Source organism: Notolabrus celidotus, chromosome 6 (assembly GCF_009762535.1).
Source record: "Notolabrus celidotus isolate fNotCel1 chromosome 6, fNotCel1.pri, whole genome shotgun sequence".
NCBI lineage: Eukaryota > Metazoa > Chordata > Actinopteri > Labriformes > Labridae > Notolabrus > Notolabrus celidotus.
In genome coordinates this window covers 2616950-2638030 of record NC_048277.1, presented here as the reverse complement: position 1 = coordinate 2638030, position 21081 = coordinate 2616950, and the positions used below count along the sequence as shown (strand labels likewise).

Sequence of the window (21081 nt, the reverse complement as noted above, 5' to 3'; positions counted from 1 at the left end):
TTCCAGATGGGATGAACAAGATGTTATGAGATGAATGAGACCAGATGAATGAGACCAGATGAATGAGACTAGATGAATGAGACCAGATGAATGAGACCAGATGAGATGAATGAGACCAGATGGATGAGACCAGATGAATGAGACCAGATGAATGAGACCAGATGAGATAACTGAGACAAGATGAGATGAATAAGATGTTATGAGATGAATGAAGTCAGATGAATTGGACCAGATGAATGAGACCCGATGAGATGAATAAGATGTTATGAGATGAATGAGACCAGATAAACCCAGATTAGTGACATGATGAGATGAATGAGATCAGATGAATGACTAGATGAGTGAGACCAGATGAGATGAATGAGATCAGATGAATGACCAGATGAGATGAATGACCAGATGAGATGAATGAGATGAGATTAACCATCTGTGTTGATTTCCACAATGTAGCATAATGATAATAAACTCACTCAAAAGCTGCATGGTGACATGCAAACTCTACACACACACACACACACACACACACACACACACACACACACACACACACACACACACACACACACACACACACACACACACACACACACACACACACACACACACACACACACACACACACACACACAGCAGTCACTTCACTCTGTGCTGTGGTGAAGTACTACACTTCACTTGAATTTTAGTCATATAAAATGAGAACATGGCAAGTTTTTCTTCTGCATAAAGCAACAAAAAGGTAGCAGCACAACATGATTTAGTTCTTTAGCCTGACATTGCATATCTTCATATGTTACTATGTGACTGGCAAAAACAATGCTAAAACAATATAGCATGCCTTGAATTAAACATAGGATGTCTGCAAAACAATGGACATCCCTGTGGTATGAGCATGCATCTTTACCAACATCAGCACAACCTCTCAGTTAACCACCTACTGGTAAACTGATTAGTTACTTTGACACTAGACTACTTCTTCATGCTGTGTATTGATATGAGTTGTTAAATCACAGAAGGTTATACGCCCTAATTAGTCAAATAAAGGAGTTATAGCATTTTAGCTATGTACACTAGCCCACAGACTGTATACTAAATATAGACAGCACAAGTGTCCACAGACTGTCAAGCTAAAGTATTTTGGGCTCCCCAAACTGACTGACCGTACTACCTCTGCTATTATGACCCACTGTACAGGCCATAAATCCTGCTTCCTTCATCTTATCAGATACAACATGAGTCCAACTGGAAAACTAGATCAATATTCTGCTGTAGACTGGACCTATAGCAGAGGGGTCGTGGATGTTTTATCATTAGTGTTTTGGTTAGCTGTAGTTTTTTGGTTAGCGGTCCAGGCTCTACCAGGCAGATGACTTCTGCAGATGCTTCTGCTATTTTTGCTCTGCACACAATGGGAGGAGCATGGAGGCATCCATCTGAAAGGTCCATTGGTCCCAGCTCATGACCAATCTCATTTGCAGGTCACCATTTTTTTCAAACTGAGACTTTGACATTCAAAAGATATTAAGAATTTAAACACATTGTCGTCCAGACTAAAGTAAATGTGGCTGCCATTATAGTTTAAAGTGGTAAGTAGCTTACGTGACTTACACTGACACTCCAAAGCAGAAGTATGCAGTGCTCATGATGGCGTCTGCCATTACGGCGTAGCTACGGTGTTGAGTCAACGCAGAAGCATAAACCAGACTTAAGCCCTGAGGTTACCACGGCAACTAAAACTCCTTCCTCATAGTCCAGGCCCCTGCTCTGCTGTGGTTGTAGAGCTGAGATGTGTGCCCCACCAGTGGTGTTGCTCGTTATGGATCCTGCTTCTCGTGTAGAGTGATAAACTGTTAACCGCTCGCCTTTTAATTGGAGCACGTAAAAGGGAGCACATAACGCCCATTTTAGCCTCCCTCCACTGGTTGCCTGTGCATTTTAGAGTCCATTTTAAGATTCTTTTATTTGTTTTTAAATCTTTAAATGGTCTCGCCCCGCCCTACCTCTCTGAGCTGATCCATCTCTATGCCCCTGCTCGGTGCCTCAGGTCAGCTGATCAGCTGCTCCTGGAGGTACCGAGGTCCAAGCGGAAGCTCAGGGGGGATAGGGCTTTTTCTGTCGCTGCTCCCAAACTGTGGAACGATCTTCCTTTAGCCGTCAGACAAGCCCCCTCACTGTCCACTTTTAAAACTCGTCTTAAAACCCATTTTTATTCCCTGGCTTTCGACTCAGCATGAGACCCTGCTCTTGTTTCAGTGCCTTTTTATTTTTATTTTTATTTTTTAACTTTATTTTATCTTATTGTTCTTATTGATTTTATGATTTTATTGTTTGTTTTTATCCATTATGTTTCTGTACAGCACTTTGTGTCCGACTGCTGTTGTTCTTAAAGTGCTTTATAAATAAAGTTGAGTTGAGTTGAGTTGAGTTAACCATTTCTAACAGCTCACAGCCATCGCTGGTGTTTCAGAGTAAAGTGAGACCCTGTTAACTGGTGATTGTCAGCAGAATGCTCCTCTCGCAAATATCTTTAGTTTTTCATTAAAGATGTATCTGATGGGTGTAATTTGATACACCAGGATGCAGTTGCGAGGACTCTTCTCATGTTTCAACAGCTGTTTTTAACTACAACAATCACTGACATGTTCGGCTTAAGTCGCCAGTTAGCATGGTCACTCTTAACAACAAAACATCGGCTGTACTGAAATCATTGTGATCCTGTTAGAACTCTATTGAACCTGAGTCTGCAGTGGCAAATCGAGCCTGACAACCGACTCGCAACAACCATTTTGATGCTTGATTTACACTTCTGAGTTGAATCAACAGCGTAGCCTGCGCCTGTGATTGGTCCACTCAGCTGCATTGTATTTCCTGCATTTACAGCACTTCCGGGATCCTCGCTCATTGGTCGCTCATAGGCCGTGTATTTCATCTCCTCCTCTCTGTTCTTCATGTCATCATGTCTGTATGATAAACAGCAACATGTACCAGCTGTAGATTAATATAACAAGCTCTGAATCTCTGTGGAAAAGGAAACAGAGATCGTAGCGGGGCCTGAAGCAGGTGAGCTCTGAGGCTGCCCTCAGGCGTTTAGAAGGTTAATTGCTGCGCGACACGGACACATCGACGCACAAGTATGTGGTGTGTAGTGATTGAACCAAGCGGCAACCTCCAGTCTAAAAATATGAGTCCAATGCAGAAGTGTTAAAAGCTGCAGTTCATCGAGGATCCGCTTGAGGCTGGCTCCGGAAGTACCGGAAGTCACATACACATGAATGGGGAAAAGACGATCTTTGCAGCATTAATAAACATGTTTACAGCCTGGTACAAAAGATGAGTGTAGTCTGAATAGTTAATTTCTCGATGTCCTCTCACTGTGAGGGGGGTGAATTTTTTTCTAATTCGGCAATTTCGAAGATATTGAGATTACCAGTCTTCCAATGAGAGGCACAGCTGCCTGCGGGAACACTGCAGCTGTTGGCTAAGAGGCTCAAAGCCCGCCTCTTTACGTCACACTGGCTCGACAGAAGCAATATGGCTGCCGCAGCCGATTGGTCTCAAAACAGCTCTTCAGAAACAGATGGGTGACGTCACGGATACTACGTCCATATTTTATACAGTCTATGGTTTGAACTAATGGCACTGAAACACTGTTTCTATTTACGAAATGTGCATGCCTCTTTGTGATAACATAGGCTGTAAAGGGGTCTATCCATAAAGGTAAAGCTATGTGTACAGCTGGAATAACAGATGAATATCATATTATTCTTTTCTTTTCAGGTACATTTTGAACACACCTGAATATATCTGTTAATAATAAATACTTTAATGCTACAGTTTTTGAGAAACAAATGATTGGAGACCGATTACATTTTTCAGAGACAAATCAATACTCATGGCTCCAAAGGACTCACTTCTTTGAAAAGCTATCAACACCACTGTCCCACTTTTTCTCTACAATCAGCTGGAAAAAAGATAGCTTTGTTTGCTGCCAATTCACGTAAAACCAAAAGGTCATGAAGCACAAGCAAGATAATCATGAAGTCACCGGTGATAGCTCTGAGGGCTGTTTGTTTGGAGTCAGGGCTTATTCTGAAAAAACACAAAACCAACAGGAAAACTGGAACACACAGATCTGATCCTGACGTCAGATGTCCGGTACTGATCGAAATATCAAGATGCAAGAAGCGCAGGATGGAGGAGGAAAGCAACAAATAATTAGAAATACGGACTCAAGCTAGTTAGACCAACCACTTCTACAGCTACTTGTAATGTGCTTTATTAAGTTACGTTATATTATATCCAAAGATTAGCATCGCAAATATACATTTCTCAAACATCATGAAGCAGAAGAAATGTGAGAAACTCTCCCAGGTTAAGGTGTGTAAACAGACATGAGTGGAGTTAAAAGATGTAACATGTGCCTGTCTTTAAGGAGGAGAGATTTAGCAACACGACAAAAGCTATGAGCAACATGGAGATGCAGGTCTTAAGGCGTTTTTTGCGACCGAAGGAACATTACCCAGGAACTATGTGTGTTTCAACCAGAGGACCCAGGGTCTTAATTTAGTTCAGGGGTAGATAATCTCCCCCCTAAAAAGCCCCTGCAAGGGGGGTAGTACTTTTCAAAGGTCCTGGGACTTTCAGGGGGCAGGGCCTGCAATGCTGAACGTGTCTGATTGGTAGATTAACCTCAGTGTTTTTATTCCTCCCTCCGTCCACAATAACATCACACACATCTGTGATTCACTTGATTTCTCTTTCTTTCATTAGTTTGTATTTGTTCTATCTTTTTTGTATGTGTGTGTACTTTTCAAAAGAAGAAGCTGTGATTCTCTTGATTTAGCAGCTTGTAACAGTAGTCTTCTCTCGGCCCACCGTCAATGCGTCTCTCTCGGTGTTCCGGTTTTAAAAGTGACCCTGTAAACTGGAGACCTTCAGCTGAACGGGTCAGTGTTTGTGGAGTTTACACAGCTGTTTAAACTAGGGATGACCACAATTAATCGATTATCGATTAATTGATTGTTAAGAAATTACTCGAAACACGCATTTTTGTTATCAATTTTCCGTCAAGTGGAACAAACATCATGTGGTCTCATATTACACTCAGCTCGCAGGGAGGTGTTTTAAGTTTAAAGCATGTTTGGATGTGAATCAGCTGTTAAAGGTGTTGCGCACAGCGGAGTTGCTCTGCTGGCGGCTGCGGCTGCGCGTCAGGTCTCCACGTGCGCTTTTTAAAAAGAGGATCAATACAAAACTGCTGCCAACAACAACACGGACACAAAGGTTCACAACTATAAACAGGACATTTCCCACCTTTGGATACGAAGGCAACAGACAGGTGGGAAATTCAGGTACACAATGTTTGCAGAGCAGCAACATCAGAGCCATCTGAGCTTTTCTGCAGCTGGACTGATTATGACCCGGTTGCGCTCCCGGCTGACACCTGACCGAATACACATGTTTATTTTTCTCAATAAAAACGAGTAGACAGAAAACTGGACACTGTGAGTCTGAAGTAATTTTCTGTTAGTAGATTCAGCCTTCACTTTATAAGATTATGTCCGCAGAGAATATTTCAATGAGCCTGATCGTTGATAATCTGCGTGTCAAACATGTACCCGTATTCAATCCTGTCAGTTATTTGCATTTTGTCGCTTTAGAAAATATTATCTAGGGGGAAAACAACGTATTTGGCATTGTTTTTGACGTAAGAATTATAATGGTTTTTTTTTTATCAATTAATCGATAATTGATCGTTAACATTTCCAAAAATCGATCACGGAAAATACTTAAAATGTACATCCCTAATTGAAACACAGAGGGAGTTCCTGGGAATGCAAACTAGTTTAGTTTTTATTAAGATTTCAAAATATCCTCATCAGATATTTAATGATCGTCTAAAGACGTTTATGAGGGATGCATCCGGCTGAGAGTCTCCAGTTAACAGGGTCGCTGTTTAAACCAAAACACCGGTCGATCTCTGCCACGGCTTTTTGAGTTCAAAAGGATTTTAAAGGCGTGTTGAAACGTCTTTGCTACTCGTGCTTATCTCCTCTCACGTGTTGATTCAGTGAATCCATCTGTCATGAAATATAGCACCATCTAAAACAGACCAGCTGAGTCTCTTCATGCTAACAGGCTAACTGTTGTGTTGCTCATAATGATACCTGCCTGTCCGTCTGCTTCTATGGTGTCATCTGTGATGAATGGCATTCCTCTTTGTTGTACTGCCCTCTACTGGTCTGGTGGTGTAGTGCATTTACTTTTTTCCCCTCCATACGTCACTGGACAGATTTACACAATCTACCCGGGACTTCAGCCCGCAGTCAAAACGCAGACAACAATGGGGGCACAGGAACCTTTTAGTTCAAAGTAAAGTAGTTCTGGGGGCTAAAAGACCCTGGGACTCTTGGTTGAAATGCACCTTTAGGGTGCTTTCATGCAATCAGCTTGTTGTCAAGGAGGTTTACATCACTACTAACTCAGCAGAATGAAAGAAATGCCATCGCAATTAACAACTCATAATAATTCAGTTCAATTTTACTAAGTTAGGAAAGCCCTATCACTGACTCCCTGTCTCATCCTCACACAGAGGTTCATGTTATTAAATAATTTAACACCTGTATTGGATCAGTATCAGATTGAGATTAAAGACTGACAAGCGCATCCCAACACTCAATCACTGACTGTCTCAATAACTCAGTCAGTCAGTGAATGCATTGTTCTCTTTTAAGGTCATATTTCTCCCTGAAGAATTAAAGAGGCAGAAATATAAGGACAGATCAAAGTGCCTGCCCTAGTTATAGTAATTAAACACATTAAACACGGTCTTCTTTTTGACTCTGTGTAGCTGAAGTTTGCATACGATGGTAAACAGGTGCAGTGTACGGTTTAAGGGCGTGGTGGGACAGTTGCTGGAACTTGTTCGACAGGCTTGGTTATTTCACACAAAGAAAGAGGCACACTGAAGCTGCAGGTAATAAAGCACAGCACAGGTCTGACATGGAGGAGGATACAAACTCTTCATGTTACAGTTTGAGCCGTGACTACAGGCGCATCCCAAAACTCTACTGTTGATCTAACACATTATAACAACGTAGGCACCTAAAGGCTCTTAATAAGGCGGGGAGGTTCCTACCTTACCATGTGCACATACCATGCTGTGCAAACAAGGTCATTCAAACACTTTACAAGCAACGTGAGGAATCCTGATGACTGTCTGACTGAAGGAGGGACAGGGAGGTGGACGAAGGGGCATAATGCTGCTATGTCATGATACTGTCTTTATTTTTGTAAATGGAAACCTTTTCAATTCAGCAACGTACAAATGGTACTTCCTGTATACACGCCTAACTTCACACAGTGACATTACTCACATGATGATGCCCATTAAAGACAGAGAGAGATTTACACCTTAGTGAAAGATGTACGCTCCTCTAACAGAGTTATGAATTATCAATCAAAAAGGCATACAGTTAAGCTATTCACACGACCTGACCGAGAACTCATACCCCTCTTACCGAACCACATCTCTGCCTTAGTGATTGGTCAAAACCCCTTGACAACAGTTATTAACTTTCACTAACATGAGCAACACCAGAGTCAAACTGATCACACGTCATGTCAAATCAATCCACAGAAAAGAGTTCAGACACATTTAGCTTCTGCTTGTTGGCACCATAGACCGTAAGGTGAGGTAAAACCGTTAGCTTCAGTTAGCATGTTAAATCAGCAGGCTACGGATGTTTCCATATTGGATCCTGTCCATCAATATGATGAAGGAGTGGAGCAGGTGAGAGAAACTTTAGGTTAGTGATCTCTACAAAGAAAGTTAAACCATGAGCGGTGGTGATGATAGCAGCAGGGTTCAAAGTTGTGACATTAGTTTCTTTTTAAAGGTGTGTGAACCACAGAGCTCAGAGAAGAAGGAGAGCTGAATGAGGACAGTTTCATGTTCAATCCACCACAACAGGCAGAGAAGAATCCATCACCATGGAACGATCACTGACGAAGAATCACTGGGACTATTTTTAAAAACTGTAAACATAAATCATTTAAATCAATGAAATCATCTCTAATCAATGTTTTTAACAACATGTTTGTATTTTAAGTTGGTAGTCCCTTTAGTGTGGACAAGACGCCTCTGCTCTTGTCTCACCCTGTCAGAATTCTATTTCTCATAACTACCTGCAAGCCATGCATTATAGTAGGGTACATAGTTGTGTTTATATTGTTGTTGTTGTTGTTGTTGGTTTTGTTTTTGGTCAAGATGTATGATAGGGATGCCCTTACCTACAGTATGTATGGTAAACTTGATAGTTTGTCTTTGGAAGTTGTGTCAGTGTATTTTCTGTGCCACAGCACTGATTTGGATACAGTGCTGCTGACAGCACATTGGTGTTACGCCATAATCGTGGTTAGAAATTAACCAATTAGGATCAATTCTGTCACTCAATTCTTGGATCACATCTCTACGACCCATACTTTGTTGCAGCTGTTTATGGTCGGGTTAGGGTAGGGGTAAGATACTTAAATGCTGTCCTAGGCAATCAAATGCAATAGCCGGTTCCTAGAATCATGGACCCCGATATATACAGCCCTGAATCTGCAGCCTCCAGCTCTGCAGACACTAAATAGAGACTGTGTCGTGAGATTTAAACCCTGAAATCATTCACCTGAACAGAGCTGTGTGGATTAAAACACAGTAAGGTGGGATACACACAGTGGAGATATGTGTTAGACAGTTTAAGCCGACTGGCACAGATGTATAACCACAACCAGCAGTTGATGCGCTGGGCACTCCTGGTCCAGGATTACAACCTTACCATTCTGCACAAGAAGGGAACGCACAACTGAGTGTCTGATGCACTGTCCCGTGGGTGAGCCAGATCAAAACGTGCATTAGTTGTATAGGTATGTATAATGGGGGATCCTTGTCTTATTACTAGGTTGTTCTTATGGGAGGGGGTGTTACGTGCCCTGTGTGTGTATGCATGTGTGCGTGTGTGTGTGTGTGTGTGTGTGTGTTTCTCTCTCTCTTTGTAGGTTCCTCCTCTGCAGTGAAGGTGTGGCAGGTGTCTCTAACTTGTTGATGAGTGGGTGGTTATATGAAGGAGCAGAGTGCTGTGGTCTCTCTCTTATTTCTCCCCTCTCCATGAGCCTGTGTGGACCAGGGGTGAAGTTCAGTGGTGAAGTTCAGGGGTGAAGTTCAGTGTGTGAACTTAGCAGGCCTCCAGTGGCAGTGGAGCCTGCAGTGATTTGGTTGTTTCTTTGTTGATTGTTAGCCTGCTCTTTGTGTTTATCTTAGTTGTTTGTTTATATTTTGAATAAACATTTGTCCAGTTTTCATAAGTCCCTTAAAGATTGTTATTCTACATGGGTTTTTCAATCATTGTGACTTCCTTCATCCCCTTAAACATCTTTTGGTTCGTGAAAAGACACAAAAATGAAGAGTGGGAACATTCTTTGATGGCACATTAGACAACACACACGCCATAGTGCGTAAACAAACCAGGCCTCTGTGTGTGAAGGGGCTTCAACTGGCCCTAAAGAGTCCAGTGATAATGGATCTCCCCTTGTTTTCATGTTCAACATACGTGTTAGGAAAACGTGGAGCCTGAGTTCGGTCTCTACACTTCCGTCTCTACTCCTCTGAGTCCACCACAGACTGTGTGTGAGCTGACTCCTGATCCAGACCCAGAATGATCCAGTCCTGCTCTTCCAGGAGTCCCCATGCACGTTTTACATGAGAAACATAAAAGAAGTGTAACTATCAAATGTTGTTATTGATCAAGTGGAATGACTGTTAGGATTCGATATTACAAACACACTGTCTACGATGGCTGTGATGTCCAAAATGAACACCTCCGCCTATGATATGAGAGCGTTCAGCCGTTTTCAACATGACAGACAATAATAATACACACATTTCCACCTCATGTTTCACACGGGGACTTACTCTGAGACAGCACATATTTACTGGAGCACGCTGTGAGGTTACAGCTCCGGTACGGGACACTCCGGGGACTCTTCAGGGTTCGGACCAGGTTTCTGTGAAGCTGGGAGACCAGTGGTCTCACTAGCGATGACAAAGCCACCATATTGATCCAGCTACCGCGAGCAGCTTCACAACAACCGAGCAGTCAGACCCTCTTCTGCAGCTTCGACCCCCCTCTGCAGCCGTTAATACCGTGGTGTTGTCGGTGTGTTTGTTTCCCTCCTTCAGAGAGCAGCAGCTAGAGGATACACTGATCTACGGAGCTCTCTCTCTCTCTCTGCTGCTGCTCGATGGGCGGAGGAAGAGGCAGGCTTTCACCTCACACACATTCAGGAGCAGACTTTACTAGAAACATCGATCACAGCCGGGCCTGTAGTCCTCCCTGCCGCCTCAGAGGAACGTAAATAGTCCACATCCAGCCGGTTGGATCGGTGTTTACCTCCGGGCAGGGTGAGGAGGGGGAGGCTGGACGTGACTGACCAATTGCTGGTCTCCACCGAGGGGCGTTAAGGACAACTGACCTGAACGGGTCCAAGCTGTTCAATAAAGTTAGTCAGAAAAAAAGGAGAGTGGCCAGTAAACACAGAGACACTCACAGAAACAGATGCATTATCATTAAGACGTTTTGGGTCTATATCAGGGGTTCCCAAAGTGTGGGTCGGGACCCCTTGGGGGGTCGTGACACCAATGGGGGGGTCATGATCAAGCGGCAACCTCCGGTCTCAAAATATGAAGCCCATGCGTATATAAACTGCAGTTCATCAAGAATCCACTTGAGGCTGACTGCAGAAACACCAGAAACCACATACACACCCATTCAAAGAAGATGATCTTTACAGCAGAAATAAACATGTTTACAGCCTGGTTCAAAAAACAGCTTGTAGCTCATTTCTCTATCAGCACACACTGTACGGGGGGGAATTTTTTGTAATGCGACGGTTCAGAAGATATTAAGATTACAAGTTTTTGCCCAAATAAGGACATGACTGACGTGACTCCTGGAAGGGAACGCATAGCTGTTAGCTCGGAGGCTCAAACTCCGCCTCTTTACGTCACACTATGCCTGGTTGAGTTCCGCATTTCCAATATGGCTGCCGCCGCCAATTGGCTTCAAAACAGCGCTCAGAAACAGATGGATGATGTCACGGATACTACGTCCATTATTTATACAGTCTATTGTCACGAGACACCAATGGGGGGTCATGATTTTTTGTTTTCCCCAAAGTAATTCTAGTTTGCATATTTTACTCATTATTGTAAAAAAAAATCCTGGATCAGGCTTGGACCAGCTCTTCGTTATGCTACTATAGGCTTAGACTGCCGGGGGAACTGGTGCACTGACACACTGGGATCCTATCATACCCCCTCCCCCCATCACTTACTTTAACTCTCCCTGTCCCATTAAAGTTACTAACCATAGACCTTTCTGGAGTCCCTGAGCTCCCTTGTCTCGTAGGTTCCTCTGAGCTGCCGTAGACGTCCTCCTGCTGTGGACGTTCCAGACTCCAGCTGATACGGACGTGCTGGACTCCAGCGGCAACAGCTACTACTACTCATCTCATCACTATCATCGCTCCCTCTCTCTCTTATTGTCCTCTATCCCTCTGTCCAACCCCTGCTCTGTTTGTAAAAGTGTCTTGAAATAATGTTTGTTGTGATTTGGTGCTATATAAATAAAGATTGATTGATGGATTGATGGATTGATTGATGGATGGATGGATGGATGGATGGATGGATGGATTGATTGATTGATTGATTGATTGATTGATTGATTGATTGATTGATTGATTGATTGATTGATTGGTTGATTGGTTGATTGATTAATGTTGGTCATTATCTCAATTTTTTTCCTTTCTTAGTTTATGAACAAAGATCGTTTTTGTATTATTACATCAAGTTTACACACACGGGTCAGGAGGGAACCACATGAATTAATGGTGTTTGGTGGAAACCTTTGAAATTAGTTTATTATTAAAACAACCTTCAGATTGTTATATCACGGCTGTATTAGATATTGATTCTGATTGGTCAATACCACATGCCTGCTGCTTCTCTTCATTAAACCACTGAAAACAGATTATTACCAAGGAACAGCTATCTTCAGACTCTGGGACTATTATATATTGGTCCTTATATATATTAACATGTAGTTTTTGGATAATAATTTTTTGAGACCAAATCTATGTTGTATAAGGAACATTGTTTTTTATTTTAAGATTGTACTTATTGTTTTATGGGTTTTGCTCTTGACTGTATATTTGACCTTTTAACTTCTTATGAGCCGCCTCGCAGCGTGAGATCCTCTGGTGAGGCCCTCCAGGGTTCCCACTCGTCCTTGAAAACCTGGAAAACCTGGAAAACAGTTGACCAGTTTTCCAGTACTGGAAAACACCTGGAAAATGGGAGAACAAGTAAAATCCATCCATCCATCCATTATCTTGACCGCTTATCCAGTTAGGGGTCACGGGGGGCTGGAGCCTATATCCCAGCTGGCTTCGGGCGGAAGGCAGGGTACACCCTGGACAGGTCGCCAACCTATCACAGGGCAACAAGTAAAATGTCCTGGAAAATGACAGATTGTCCTGGAAAATTATTCCAACATGACTGCGTGTGACCTGACAAGGTTAAAAAAAACACATCCCTATTCAACATTTGTGGCCATTTTTGTCATTCAGTTCTATTTAGGTCAATTTATGCTCTGATCCTCTGATTCTTATTATTATGTATTTCAGTAAGGCAGCTTCCAGAGTCCTTTGCTGGCTCTTTTGTTTTGTTCTTAGCTCATTTAATATTTTTTGAGAAAAGAGAAAGCTGAGATGAGAGCTGCCCATCATTGTTACTTGGTTGCACTAATAAAGTGAAGTGCTGTACATCTGTGGTTGAATTGTTCTGTAATTAATTTGCCACAATTTTTAAGAGATTCAAGATTTCAAGATTCAAAGGTTTTTATTGTCAATTTTCACTGTATATACGAAACATACAGGGAATACGAGATGCTGTTTCTCTCTTCCAGCTTTTAAATATCTAAAATTTAAATATAAAATACAATAAAATATAATAAAATACAGTTTTATAAAAACAGCCTATGTACACAGTGCAGGTAGTGCAGTGACAGTTTAAAAATGGACAATGAAAATGAAAATAAGCATGTAAGAGATGATTTCATGGATAGCCATAGACTGCACATCTTTTAATGTAGACTTCCACTGAGAGGAACATATTAGACTATTTAGGGACTAAATTAGGAACTCCATTTAGACTGTCATACCAGCTTAATCATCACTGAAAATGTCCTGGAAATGATCTCTGGAAAAGAGTGGGAACCCTGCCCTCTCAGTTAATCCAAAGTCCAGGCTCAAGACAGAAGTGACTGTGCCCTCTCTGTCAGAGTACCTGTGTTGTGGATCAGACTGCCGGAGGAGATAAAGACCAATCAGTATCATCTCATGAATCCCTTCTTAAAACAAGCTATTATATAAGTCATCTTTAGTGCCTTTTATTCTTTAATCCTGATCTGGTGCAGTATCAGAGCTCATGTCTGTTCTTATATATCTGTTGATATGTTTTCATTGTTGTGGATTTGTTGTTTATGGAAAGCACTTTGTAAACTTTGTTTTAAAAAGCTGCTATACAGATAAAGTTATTACTATCTCTCTGGGACAAAGTCAGTATAGCTACAGTTGTTGTACATGGTTGACAGGACAAAGGTATAGAAAATAACCCAGAACTAGTTCAGTGTTGTAAAGGTTGGACTTCATCAAGAATCATGCTGTAAAACTAGAAGTACCCCATGTCCCATTGTAAAGATATGATGAAATGATGATGAGTTCATTATAGGAATACTTATTAACGATATGGCGTCAACTCTAGGTACATGTTAACTTGAAGTTAAGACTGTTTCTTTTCATGTATTTCATGTTAATGGATGGTTGCACTATCTGTATCTGCACCAAGAAATGCGACACTTCTTAAAATTGTTCAATATTGATAAAAAACTTCAGAAATCCCTGATGCTGTACCCTCAGTGAAATGAAGGAAACCAGCTGGAAGTCATGGTCTCACTGTAGAACTGTATCTTTGTTTCTGGGAGCTCATCAAAGACTGGGATCCTAGCTCACCCCCTTCCCCCCAACCCCCTCATCACTTACTTTAACTCTCCCTGTCCCATTAAAGTTACTAACCATAGACCTTTCTGGAGTCCCTGAGCTCCATTGTCTCGTAGATTCCTCTGAGCTGCTGTAGACGTCCTCCTGCTGCGGACGATCTGGACTCCAGCTGATACGGACGTGCTGGACTCCAGCGGCAACAGCTTCTACGACTCATCTCATCACTATCACTTCTCTCTCTTACTCCCCTCTATCTGTCTTTCCAGACCCAACTCAGTCGAGGCATGATGGCTGTCTAACATGAGTCTGGTTCTGCTCGAGGTTTCTGCCTGTTAAAGGAAGTTTTTCCTCACCACTGTAACTAGCTAAATACTGTGATGTGCAATACTCATGATGGATTAAGGTGGGGTCAGACTGAGTCTTACCCTGTCTTGGTGTTGGGTCTGTGTTCATAATTTGACATAGAGTGGTCTAGACCTCCTATGTTTGTAAAAGCGTCTTGAGATAACGTTTGTTGTGATTTGGCGCTATACAAATAAAGATTGATTGATTGATTGATTGATTGATTGATTGATTGATTGATTGATTGATTGATTGATTGATTGATTGATTGATTGATTGATTGATTGAGACCATCTCTTAAGAATAAAATGAAATGTCAGAACCATGAAACCAGGTCTGATAAGTCTCAAACCTTGTTTTAGAGTTGGTGGAATAACAACAACAGACTTAAAATGCACAAATAGAAATTCACATTTGATAATATGAACCGGAACAGAGCTTTGTTAAACCCCTCATAGTTTTAAGTTGCAAACAAAATGAGAGGAATTTAATTTAACACCTCAGATAATAAATACCCATGTGATGCAATACTTTGGAGGTTAGCAGGCAGTTGGTAAATTTTGCTCCTGAGTCTCTCAGTCCTACCCCAACTTTTATATTTTATTGTTGAATTTTGTTTTTTGTATAATTTTTTTTTAATTCACATTTAACCTTATACACATGACACCAAAATAAAATAAACAAATAAACAATAAAACACAAACAAGATCCACAAACAGAACAGAGAAAAAAAAAGACTGAAAATCTTTGATGGCAAATCAAATTTTACACTGCTCTATCTAAGACTTCTGAATTAAGTTTGTGTAATACTTTACTCCATCTCTTTTCAAAATTCAATATTTTGTTCTTTTCAAGGGCTGATGATTTCTTCAATTTTAAATAATATTGCAGTTTGTTCCTCCAGTGTTTAAGTGAGCGAGGACATGTAGCTTTCCAGTGTTTTAAAAGAACTTTCTTAAATACAATAGAGGAAAAAAGAATAACCCAGCTTTGTGGATATCTGACTCTGACATGTGAGACGTCTTGAAAGATACAAATATAAATATTGAAATGTATTTCCACTCCCAAAACCTCAGACAACCAACGCTCTATTTCAACCAAACCTTCTGAACTTTACTACAGTTCCAAAGTGCATGAATCAATGAATCTGTGAGTCTGCATTTCACAAATTTTCATTGACTGTAATATCTCTTGTTAAACTCCAACAGTCCTTCCATCTCAGTTTGATATCCTTCCTCCCTAAATCTTGGTTCCATGAATTCATTCTAGTTTGCAACGTAGTTTCAACAGAATATGATTTCTGTGAAACCTTATAAACTTTAATTCAATGATTACACGTTTCTGATAGAAATAGATTCCTCTAAATCACTCTGCTCTGTGTAAGAATGTAGGTCAAACATTTTAAATACACTTCTAAGCTGCATATACCTGAACAATTCTTCATTAGAGAAACAAAAAGTGGATTGAAGGTCGGTCCAGGAGATACATTTATTTCCACTGATCAGGTCTTCAGTAGTCTCTGTACCTCTCTCCCTCCATCAGTTTAAGGGTGAGTTCTGTAGAGTTATGACAGGACTGTCCCAAATAATAGTTTGTTTTGGATTTGATATTGACTCACTGAACATACTCTTCATGTTTTTCCAACTGGCTGCCAAGTTTTTTACCATGAAATTGCCCGAACTGTTTTTCCTAGAATTTGAGAATACATACAAGAAAAGGTTTTGAGGATTAACCTGTGCATTTTCAACCTTAATCCACTGCTCTTCTAAGGTATTTTTAACAATATGGTAAAAGTGAAATGCTGGAGTGGATAAATAATATAGCTCTAAATCTGGGAGATTGAATCCTCCTTCAGATATATGCAGAACCTTCCTCTTGATTCTAGGGCAGGGGCGTCAAACTCATTTCAGTTCAGGGGCCACATACAGCCCAAGTTGATCTAAAGTGGGCTGGACCAGTAAAATCACAACATAACATAACAACCTATAAATAATGACAACTCTAAATTTTCCCTTTGTTTTAGTGCAAGTACAAGCACATTCTGAAAATGTTCACATTTAATGAATTATCTTTCTACAAAAACTGCCATGATGAGTCTCACAGTGGGCCGAATATTTTACTCTTTAAGCCCTGAAACCTGCTGCGAACACATCAAACACACAGGTTACCCAATGTAATGTTTACTGCAAAAGAAAAGATAGATTATAATAATGAAGAAGGTAAAGTTGACTATTTAGTGGATCATCTTATAGTGCTCTAAAAAGTCTTTATCAATCTCAACCGGATTATGCAAACAGCTAGTAGCCTAATCTATTTCCTCACTTTAAGAAAAAAGTCCCAGGAAAAAAAAGCGCCTTTCAGGTGCGCTCCGTCAACAATATAATTTAATGCGACCCCTAGAGGACAAATATGAAATCGCAGTTACTTTTATTGAAAAATTGCAGTCTTAATGTCTTCTATGTAACATTGTTCATTGTGCAAAGTTATTCCGAGGGCCGGATTGGAACCTCTGGCGGGCCGGTTTTGGCCCGCAGGCCGCATCTTTGACACCCCTGTTCTAGGGATTTTCTTTCCCCATATGAACTCAGTAATAACTGAGTACTCTTTTCTAAATGAAATCTTTGGTGGAGCTGTTGGTACAGTTGAGAATAAAAACAAAAACTTTGGAAGCCATATCATTTAAACAGATTGAACCTGCCTGTAAGATTTAAGGGTAGATTGAACCATTTGCTAAAGTTGTCTTTCATTCTAATTAAAGGTGACATATCATGCAAAATTGACTTTTTAATGGTTCTCTACCTGAAATATGTTTCCCTGGCATGTCTACAAACCCCCCGAGAATGAAAAAAATCCATTCTGCCCCTGTTCTGATTTCTCCACCTTTCTGTAAATGTGTGTGAAACGAGCCGTTTCAGACTTCAGTGTTTTTGTTACGTAACAACAATATCCGGTCTGTCACAGAGTCAGAGCTCGGAGCTTGTTCAGCCCATAGACTGTATAAAATAATACTGAATCCCCCCTCCGTTTTTCATTACCTGCACACATGTGTGCTAACAAGGAGCTTAGGAGGGAGGCATGCTAGTTGTAGGCTGTCTTAATAAACACAAAGGTCGGTTTTGCTCCCCACGTCTGCAGATTTGAAGATCTAGTGGATGATTTTTATTTATCATGGATAAGTGCTAGCGCTAATTAGCATAGCCACATAGCTATATGTTCATAGCTGTAGCTGTGTACCAAGACACACGTGGACATACTGACAAATAAAACAACAAGAAACACAGAATCTGTGACCAATCCTTCATAAAAGGTCCTGCTGCCTTTCTGGCAGAGGTCGGTTTTACTCCCCACGTCTGCAGATTTGAAGATCTAGTGGATGATTTTTATTTATCATGGATAAGTGCTAGCGCTAGTTAGCATAGCCACATAGCTACATGTTCGTAGCTGTGTACCAAGACACACGTCTACATACTGATAAATAAAACAACAAGAAACACTAAATCTGTGACCAATCGTTCAGAAAGGTCCTGCTACAGGCGCCTCTCCGTCAGGATCAGATTCAGAGGGTTGAAGTAACGTGATCTCTGAGCATCCGTGTATATTCAGCCAACATGTAAACATTAGATCAACGTGCTGGAGAGCCGAGGCACATCCACTTCCTGAGGGGGCGTGGTCAGAGGGAAAACAGAGTGTTCTGAGGAGGACTGAAGAAGAGGGTTTTTCAGGCAGACCAAAATCTGATTTCAAAGTGTTTTTTTGAGCATAAACTTTAAAGACATGTTTTGGGGACCTCTTAGACCAATATATAGTGATGAAAAAAGCGTGATATGTCACCTTTAATAATGGGATATAATTATCTTTGTATATATTTAGCTTATTATCACTTATAACACAACCTAAATATTTTAGATTACTCGTCCATCTAAAAGATTGTTGTAAAGACGGTGCTTTGTTTTTGGATTCCCCCACCGCCATTATCTCTGTTTTCCCATATCAATTTTATAACCTGAGACTCTTCTGAAATAATATTAAGCAAAGGCTGAATGGATTTTTCAAAATTGCTTATGTAAAATAATAGATCATCTGCAAATCAATTCAATTTATATTCTTCCTGACCTATCATAACCCCTGTGACTTGTGAGTCTAATCCTTTCTGCAAGAGGCTCTATTGCCAAAGCAAAGAGGAGCAGAGAGAGTGGGCAGCCTTGTCTTGAGCCCCTCTCTAATGTAAATTCATCAGATATCAAATTGTTCAGAAAAATTCTTGGCTGTAGGGAGTTTGTATAATACTTTTACAAAATGTATCATTTCATTTGGAAACTCAAATTTTTCTAAAACTTTGAACAGAAAGGCCACGATCACGGCGATCAAATGCTTTTTCAGCGTCCACAGCCGTTACTGATAAAGCTATGTTGTGCTTTTCTGCATGCTGAAATAACCCAAAACATGTTCTTGTATTTGTTTGAAGGTGCCCACTCTTAATGAACCCTGTTTGGTTCATATGAATCAAATCTGGAAGAGCTTTTGCCATTCTATTGCTTATACGTTTTGTTAGTATTTTATCATCACAGTTAATCAAACTTATGGATCTATAATCAGAAGGACATTCTCCAGACTGTCCTGGTTTGAAAATGAGGAGATTCTAGTCTGATACATAGACCTGGGAATGATGGGGTAATTTGACATGTATTTAACCATTTGAGTAAATATAGGAGCTAATTTGTGCCAAAATGTAGAATGAAACTCAAAGGGGAGTCCGTCCATACCCTGAGCTTTATTAAGTGAAAAGCTTTTTATTGTTTGTATGATTTCAGCCTCTGCTATTTCTGAACTTAAATATTATTTTTGACCATGAGAAAGATTTTTTAATCGTATCGTGTCTAAAAATGGATTTGGATCTTGTAAATCTTGTTTCTCTGATTTATATAAAGTTTCCTAAAATGATTTAAAGGTGTTATTAATAAGTTTATTGTTCGTAATTAAAGCTTTCTTTTTTGTTTTTTTACACATTTTTATTGAGTTTAAACAAAGAAAATTACAATACACAAAACTGTGCACAATACCCCCCACCCAAAACCTCTATACAGTACATCCAGTACAAACAGAGGAAGTTGACAACATAACATAATAGTAATAACAATTACAATGACAATACTAACATCAATTAAATAAAGTAAATACAGAGATTTAAAAAAAAAAGCATTTGACTCCTTGTCTTTTGAGACTATTGTAGGTCTGGACTGTATTTGTTTTGTAAAAGTGTTTACCAGGCTTATTTACCAATAAATAAAATGTTGTAAAAAAATGTGTTGTAAAATGTTTTTTTTATAGTTAAATCTAGTACGTACATCAACACATGTATGGAAGAGGATAAGGGCCAAAGGAGAAAAAAAATTAAGGTGCAATATTTATTTTTTTAAATTCTGAGACTAAAGTCAGATTTTAATCTCAGAATTAAAAAAAAATAATTATTGCATCTTAATTTTTTTCTATGTTTTTGTGTGATTGTTTATTATTCAGTTAAGGTATCCACATTGTTTTTATTATTATTATTTATGTTTATACTAACTTTTTATTAATTGTGAATGTTTTAAATATTTAAATAGTGTCTGGTTTAATTATGTCAGTTATATTTCTTATCTTATGTTATTTTATGTTTTAAAACTTAAAATGCCTAGCTAATGCACTGAAGTGATATTGCTCTAACAGTGACAGACAGTGGTGGACAGTAACAAAGTAGATGTACTTAAGTACAGTTTTTGAGTATCTGTACTTTACTTGAGTATTATCTTTTGCTGAACTTATCACTTTTACTCAATTTAAAGACAAATATCATACTTTTACTCCCCTACATCTAGAAGACAATTATTGTACTTTTGAATCCTCTACATCTCTATCAGTGCTCTAGTTACTAACTACTTTATCTTTGAAGTCAGCTCATGAATTTCCTTCTCTTTTCTGAAATCTGATCCTAAGACAGTAAACTGTGTTTGTGTAGTTCTGTTTGTCTCAGTGGTTTAGTCGTACCTGTATATCTCCATGGTTGAACGTGGAGCAAACACAGAGCATCACTCAGATCAGACAGTTCATGTAGAGGTGGTAATGATGGCTATGATTCTCCACCTGAGCACCCATGGTCATATCTTCAGGCCGTGTTAGAGGTTTTTGAAATGAAGAATGATACGTATGGTTTTAAATGTTCTCCCTGTTTCTGCTCAAACAAACAAACATTCACAGTCCAACCTGAGAGAGCGTGTTGAGCTACATAACGTTTGTTTCATTCCAGATGAACATTTCAAACTAAGGTGTCTGTGCTTGGAGTAACTTAGTGTCTGATTTTATTCCATGGTATAGTTTTTAGAGATTTCAAGTAATGGTTTCTAAATAAACATGATGTAACTGAATGTACTCCTATGTATTCTTCACTGCACTCATGCTTTGTGGAAATGTTTTGAGAAGAAGTACTTTGAATAATTCAGTGTTTTAAAAAGCAAGTGCTCCAGGACTTTAACTCAAGTCATAATCTGACTGAACAACTTTCACTTGTATTGGAGTAATATTTGACCAGGAGATCTAAACTTTGACTTAAGTAATGAAGATGTGTACTTTGTCCACCACTGGTGATGGCACACATATCTGGAG

The 21081-nt window shown here is 40.0% G+C and overlaps 1 protein-coding gene across 2 annotated transcripts in view; it reads right to left on the bottom strand.

Annotated features, from left to right (window-relative positions):
- The window catches only part of ca5a (carbonic anhydrase Va), a 34054-nt gene extending 23514 nt beyond the window's left edge, over positions 1–10540 (bottom strand). Inside the window, exon 1 of one of the 2 annotated variants that reach the window (XM_034686223.1) lies at positions 9956–10540. In XM_034686223.1, the coding sequence (XP_034542114.1) occupies positions 9956–10097 (142 nt within the window). In that variant the 5' untranslated portion in view covers positions 10098–10540. Of the gene's footprint in view, positions 1–1605; positions 1704–9955 lie in introns of those variants that run through there. The other variant, XM_034686225.1, reaches the window with a different exon arrangement.
- Positions 10541–21081: the final 10541 nt, after the last annotated feature.